This window comes from Rhinopithecus bieti, unplaced genomic scaffold (assembly GCF_001698545.2).
Source record: "Rhinopithecus bieti isolate Rb0 unplaced genomic scaffold, ASM169854v2 scaffold_7438, whole genome shotgun sequence".
NCBI classification, from domain to species: domain Eukaryota; kingdom Metazoa; phylum Chordata; class Mammalia; order Primates; family Cercopithecidae; genus Rhinopithecus; species Rhinopithecus bieti.
Window position 1 is genome coordinate 2,427,095 of NW_016805589.1, and position 7,292 is coordinate 2,434,386.

The window sequence follows — 7,292 nt, forward strand, 5'->3', positions numbered from 1 at the left end:
TGGCATAACAATGTGTTTATTGTTGGAAGGCAGAAGGTAACAGTCAGTTAGCAAACACTGTCGCTGTTTGAGTTTCCACTAGGATAGTCAGATGCTCAATGTCATTTAAGTGTCAGAGTACACATCAAAGAAGCATTAGTTTAACTATTTATTTGGGTTATGTGAGGATAAAAAATGTCTATGACAATACTGTTAGTTGTCAATGCTTAAATCAGAATGAAGCGAATGTTTTTTCTGAAAGAAATTTTACCAGATGTCTTTGTGTTAAACAATAATTTGAGATATGGGCACACCTGTTTTGCAAAGATAATTCAACTCCTGGTTTTGGAAATATTATATATGTAGACACACCATGTATATGTGTATATGTAGTGTATATATAGAAATGCACACAAATATATGTGTGTATATGTATAACTATGTCTATATTATATATCTTATATATAATATAAATAATAAATATATATTATGATCAGGTTCACCTTATACCTTTCTATACCTACAGAACCTTAATAACCAAAGAAGGGCTTGGGTTCTATGATTTTTTTTCTTTACTTAATTAATTAATTTATTTTAGATGGAGTCTTGCTCTGTTGCCCAGGCTGGAGTGCAGTGGCATGATCTCAGCTCACTGAAAGCTCCACTTCCTGGTTCATGCCGTTCTCTTGCCTCAGCCTCCCAAGTTGCTGGGACTACAGGCGCCTGCCACCACGACTGGCTAATTTTTTGTGTTTTTTAGTAGAGACGGAGTTTAACCATGTTAGCTAAGATAGTCTTGATCTCCTGACCTCATGATCCACCCCCCTTGGCCTCCCAAAGTGCTGGGATTACAGGTGTGAGCCACTGCTCCCAGCCAATTTTTTACTTTTCTAAAGTAGAGGTTTCATCTTATTTAATTATGACAGCATATCAGGGACGGGCAAACTGTGATCCACAGACCAAATCCAGCCCACCACCTTCTTTTGTAGAGCCCATAAGCCAAGCATCATGTTTACAAACAAACATCTACAATCGACTTTATAAGGAATACTAACTTTGAGCACCAATGAAGCTAAATATCAACCTCTCTTAAAAAAGAAACAAAACATTCTTCTGATTAGTAGGCTTGCATTTCAGAAAATCATACTCAAATATTATTAGATTCTCTATTTTGTCAAAAAATTTATGAAAATTTGCTTTCTATCTTGTTGTAGAAGTAGCTACATAATGTCATTGATTTTGCCTCTTGGCTCACAAAGCGTAAAATGTTAACATCTGACCCTTTGCAAGAAAAACTTGCTGACCCTTGCAATATGTCATTGTCTCTTTTATATTGGGCATTTTCTTTTTCTTTATTGGGGTACTTTCCCTTTTTATGATTTATATTATTTAAGGGGTTTCTATGGAAAATATTTATTCTCCTTATAACATTCAAATTTCTAGAAGTATGTAGAGTAAAAAGTAACAGTTCCCACTCCCCAGTATTAACAGTCAACGTTTCTGATGTAAAGGTCCTGACTTTGCCACTAACTAGCTGTGAGACATTAGTTAACCCCTCTAGGCTTCATATTCTCCATCTGTGAAACAGTGATAATAACAGCTCCTGCCCAACAGAATTGTCATGTTGATTATTTCAGATCGTTCATGTGAAATGCTTAGCACATTGCCTGGTGCGCAGTTCATGCTTAACGATTTGTAACTAATTTTAATTTTTTTCTCTTTTCTATTTATGTATGCATATACATTTACTTGCTTTCTTGAAAAGAGGGAATTTTTTTTTACACAATAAAGTTGCACAGATGATTCTGATGCACACACACTTAAGAACAGCTAAAGTAAATACTGAGAAGTAGATAATTATTGAATGGGTTCATATTTGGGAGCCAGAAATTACTTTCTACTTCGTGGTACAAACTAGGGAAAATGAGGAAGATAATGGTTTTCTACAGTGAACCTATAGGGTGGTATAAAATGCACACAAGTGAGTTTTTATTTTTATTTTCCAGGTCTACAACTCGAACAAAGACAGCCAGAGTGAAGGGAGTAAGTATGATGCTTGGGTAACCTACAGCCAGGGTTGGGAGTGGGCTTTGAGAAGTTGCTACTCCAGGCGTGAACCACCAGGCGGTGCTGTGGGCATGTTGGGTTGGCCCCAGTTCCTGAGTGCAGTGGGACATGCCTCCACCCCAACTTTCCACCCGTGACTCCACAGGGAGGTGACTCCACAGGGACGGTAAGTAAGCCTGGCTGGCAAGGCTGTAGTGACACCTTGCATTGAAATAATGTGTCACACTTTACAAAGCATTCTCGTGTACATTATCTCCTTTAATCGTAGGTCTTAAGACTATAGCTCATCACCACTTAAAAGTTACTTAATACAGTAATACTCAACTGCCCGAGAGCCTTATCCTGTGGGAAAGCCAGAGTTGCTTTTGCCTCCAGCACGGTCTCGCTCAAAGGACTGGATAGGCAATAACTATGTTAGATGATTTCTTAGTAACTCTGTTTTCTTTGTGGTCTGTTGGGGGAGGAAAGAATGGAGATGAATTCTATGGTAACATTCTTCTCTGCTGGAAGTGTCCGTGGGCAGCCTCTGTAGACCATAGTGCATTTGCCCTGCTGCTGCCTGTAAGCACTCTGGTTAATCATGATTTCCAAGGGTACCTGTAATCTTGTAAAGGCAACAGGATTAAAATGAACCTGCTACTGGTAGAATGTTTGGGCTGATTATCTCCTTGGTGTATGGGAGAAAAAACAAAATCCTTCCAGGTTGCTGCAGGAGTACAAAGGAAATCCTGTCACCTTGCTTTGTAAAATCCACTTGAGAAAAAATTTAAAGGTAGCCCCACTGTGAATTCCAGTTGTGTTAGGAAAATCAGTAGAACAGTGCCTCTCCACGTGGACCAAAGGATGAAGTGTTTTTTGTTTTTTGTTTTTTTTTTTTTGTGAAAGTCATTATAGGACAGAGAATTTTTCCCCCTTTCTTTTCAAAATATAAGTTTTACGCGGGAGTTTTATATAAAATATTAAGTAATTTGGAATGTCTGCTGTGGGTAGGTTGAGAGGCCTTTTTTGAGAGGAAAAAAAATGTTCCCCCTCACCTCCAAAAAAAAAAAAAAAAAAAAGAACAAGGGAAAAATTTCAAGTAAATATGCAAGGAAACAAAGACATAATTCCACCCTACCCCACTCCCAATTAGGTGTGATTGTTTTAGAGCACCTGAAGTCAACTCTGGCTAACTGAGGCAAAAACAACAGTAACAATAATGAAGGAATATGTAAGGCTGTATGGTAGCTTGTAGTAAGGTCGGAGGAGCTGAAAAGCGAGGCTTGAGAATAGACGAGTTCTGGAGACTCAGGAACCCGGTGAGAAAGGGTCTTCTGGATAGTACGATAAAGCTCTAAACTGTTTGTAGTCTTTGCCTCACCTTTCTGAAGATTGAAATTCCCAGGCATCAAGTTGGTCTAACTTGGGTCCACCCAGGGGAAAACTGTACACTTTGATCGAAAGTTTCAAGACTGCTGCAAAAAATGGGAGTAGGGTAGTTTCCCAGAGGGAAATCAGGGAAGCCATCAGGACCAGAGGGGATGGATGCCAAGTAGGCTACACTAACAGATACTCACACCTGGCCCCTCCTGGGACACACTGTAATAAAGTACCCAAAAGTGGTGGGGGAGGAGAGGCATATGAATGGAGACCTCCACCCACACTGGCCAGAATTTTACTTGTAACTTGTGACCTTATGAACCTACATCTCTCTATTTGGGATAAATCCCAATAGATTTGAAAGACAACCATGGTTCTAGTAGTGGGCATCCCAACTGGTTCTGATATTTCTTAAGGCATTTTCAGAATATGCTTTGGAAACCTGAAAAAAGTGACCACCCTCTCACCCCCCAATGGCTTGTCCTAAAGAAATCATTAGAGTGCAAAGATAGTTTGTATTTATTTGTACAAATAAGTTTGTTGGGGCATTGGTGAAAATAGCAAAGAATGAGAAACAATCTAAATACCAAATAGAGAGCTGGCTAAATAAATTAAGGAGTAGTATACAGCCTTTACAAAGAACCAGAGAGGGCTGGATATATTTGCAGAAATTGTGTTGATAGTATGTTAATGATTGAAATTTTAAAAAACTAGGCTATAGAACAACATACCTAATAACATGCATTACTTGACCTCCCTCGAGAAAAGAATAAGACAAACAATTTTATTTTGGAAAATATAAACAGTTGTGACATTTTGCTTTTTGCATCTCGTTATTCACAGAGCAAAGAGGAGTTGCTTGTCTTGGGTGTCTAATGATCCTTCAATCATTACCCTTTCATCTAGCACATAGGAGATAAAAAGATGGATTAAAAAAATTGGTCACTTTTGCCAGTGCAGTGGCTCACGCCTATAATCCCAGCACTTTGGGAGGCTGAGGCAGGTGGATCACAAGGTCAGGAGTTCGAGACCAGCCTGGCCAACATGGTGAAACCCCATCTCTGCTAAAAATATAAAAATTAGCCGGGCATGGTGGCACACGCTTGTAATCCCAGCTACTCAGGAAGCTGAGGCAGGAGAATCGCTTGAACCTGAGAGGCAGAGGTTGTAGTGAGCCGAGCCAAGATTGTGCCATTGCACTCCAGGGTGGGCAATAGAGTAAGACTCCGTCTGAACAAAAAAAAAAAAATATATATTTATATATACTATATATATATATATATAGAGAGAGAGAGAGAAGAGAGAGAAGAGAGAGAGAGAGAGAGAGAGAGAGAGAGAGGCTACTTTTTCAGGAAGTCATTTAAATGATTTTTTTTTTAGGGTATTGATTGATTTCCAAGCTGGCAAGCCAGTGTAATGGTCTGGTTTAGTGCTTCCTCACCCTTTTTTGGACCCTTTCCCACATGGTGCAGGTTCTTAGCTTCCCCTCCTTGCTAAGGTTGTTGTACTGTATCTCTTGATTGCAGTAATTTGCAATTTAATCCAAACCCTTAGGGCTCATCTACCACAGGTGGCGCTAATGCTCTGGGTCTTGATTGTTCTGCCACACTCCTTCTGTTTGTGTCACAATCTAAACTCTTTTAAAGATATAAAGCCAATCTGATATGAATTTAAGAGTGAGGCATTGCTCTTCTTAACCAGATTCCAAATGTCTAGAGTCCAAATTCCAAATGTCCAGCGTTTTCCTTTCTAGGAAATGTTTTGGTGGGAATTTCAATGCAAACATTTTATCACAGAGCCAGAATGTTTTGAAGGAGCAGATAGCAAAAGGGAATTTCTGAATTCGTTGCTTTCATCTTGAAGTTTCTCTCAGGGCATACGGTGCCTGTGGAGTATAAGACAGGGTCATAAGTAATGTCTGTCAGCTGCTGGTATTTTCCAAATGACCCAGTTGCCAGGGATAGGATGGCAGCTGATAAATATATGTACATTTCTTTGCAGAGCCTTTTCTTCTCCTCTTTTTAATTCTCTGTTTGAATCTCAGGTTTAGAGAGTTGAATTCATCACACTCCTCTGTTCATGGCACGTTATCAGCACAGGTTTCTTGATTCATTCATTCTTTCCTTGTGTTTCGTTTTATTTATTCATTCCCTTTTAGTTCTTTTTTCTAAAATGTGTGTCTTTTATCTTCCTGTGTTCTTAATAAATGGTGTATGTTAATAGATGTTCTGTGTCTTGTTTTATTTCTAATTTTGTGCCCTCATCATTGTGTTAGGAGCCTTTCATATTCCTCTGTGTCCTTTTATGCTGTGGCTTCTGATTACTGCATAATTTGTGGTACACAGCACTTTGTATCTGTTTTTGTAGAGATGTACTCCATCTCCTCATGCCTCCAACTCCTCATCACCACTCACACCACCACAGTGTACATCTTTGTACATGTCTTCCTGTGTGAGAATTCCTCTGGGATACACCCACCCAAAGCATTGCTGGCCAAAGGCTATGCATAGACTTCATTTAAGCACTCTCCTGTATTGTTCTCCAGAGTGGTCGATCTGCATTCCCAGCAACCCTATGTGCAAATTTCTCCATTCCTGCCAACTCTCACCAGTACTCAGCTCTCTAATTTTTTGCCAGTCTGATAGGTGTAAAATGATAGCTCATTGTTATTTTAATTTGCATTTCTCTGGTAATTAATGAATTTGAGCATCTATTCATATGCCTGTTAGTTTACTGGGTTTTGTCTTCTGTTAATTGCCTATTCATGTCCTTTGCCCATTTTTCTATTTCAGTTACCATCTTTTCTTTTGATATGTAAAAGTTCCTACTGATTCTAGATACTAATCCCTTGTTAGATTTAGCCAGTTTAAATATGTTCTCATCTTGTCATCTGTCTGTTAATTCGTGGTATCCTTCTTTGACTATAAAGTCTTTAAAGCCTTTTTATATATTCAAATCATCTCTTTTTTGCCTTCTGGTTTATGATTTTCAAGTTGTATTTTGGAGAAGGCCTTTGTGACCCATGTCACAAAGATGTGTACCTATGTTTTCTTTTATTGGCTTTATGAGTGTGTCTTTCACATTTAAGTTTCGAATCCAGCTGATTTCCACCACGGTATGAGATGTTCCATGAAGATCCATTCTTATTTTTATCCACGGGGAGGGTTAGTTTTCCTGTCAATATCTACTAAGCTACCTATTCTTCCCTTGATTGATTTGTAGTGCCGGTGTTCTTGCATTTTAGGTTTGCATATTTTAGTTCTGTCTCTGAGCCCTTTATTCAGGTTTTTTGTGTAGCTGTTTTTGTCCCAATACCTCTCTGTTTTTAATAATAACTTGGAGGCAACTCTTAATATCCACTTACTTAAGTCTCCTCTATTCAGTCTCCTTTTTGAGGTTTGACTTGGGTATTTATGAGTCTTTATCCTTCTGTATAAATTCTAGAATAAGTTTAAGAAGTTTCTCCCAAAATAAAATTTTTCTTTGGGATTGCATTGAATCATACAGATTATTTGGAGGAAGTTGACACCTTTGTAATATTGAGTCATGTCTTCCAAGGGCTTTGAATGTCTTTCCATTTATTCAGACCACCAGCGTTTTTTATGAGAATTTTCTTTTTCTGCCTAGAGATCATGTGTGCTCCTGGTCAAGTTAATCCCTAGCTACTAAATTTAAAAACCAATATTTTATTTTTGCCAACCCTGCTACCTATGGGGACCCTTCCTGGGTTTGCTTCTAGAATGTCAGGAATCTGTATCAGTGACACCAGATTCTCTAATTGGTCAAACTCTTACCTAATAGAGAAGGGAAGGGGAAAAGGGAAGTATAGGTAATAAAGAAGAAGAAAGTATGATTTTGTTCTTCTTAAACTTTTTTTTTTTTTTTTT

General features: G+C 38.5%; 1 protein-coding gene across 1 annotated transcript in view; it reads left to right on the forward strand.

The window, feature by feature from the left end:
- ARHGAP26 (Rho GTPase activating protein 26) overlaps nucleotides 1-7,292 on the forward strand; it is a 461,308-nt gene that overhangs the window by 242,654 nt on the left and 211,362 nt on the right. The window contains 1 exon segment of the mRNA XM_017872973.1: nucleotides 1,986-2,022. Coding sequence (XP_017728462.1) covers nucleotides 1,986-2,022 — 37 coding nt within the window.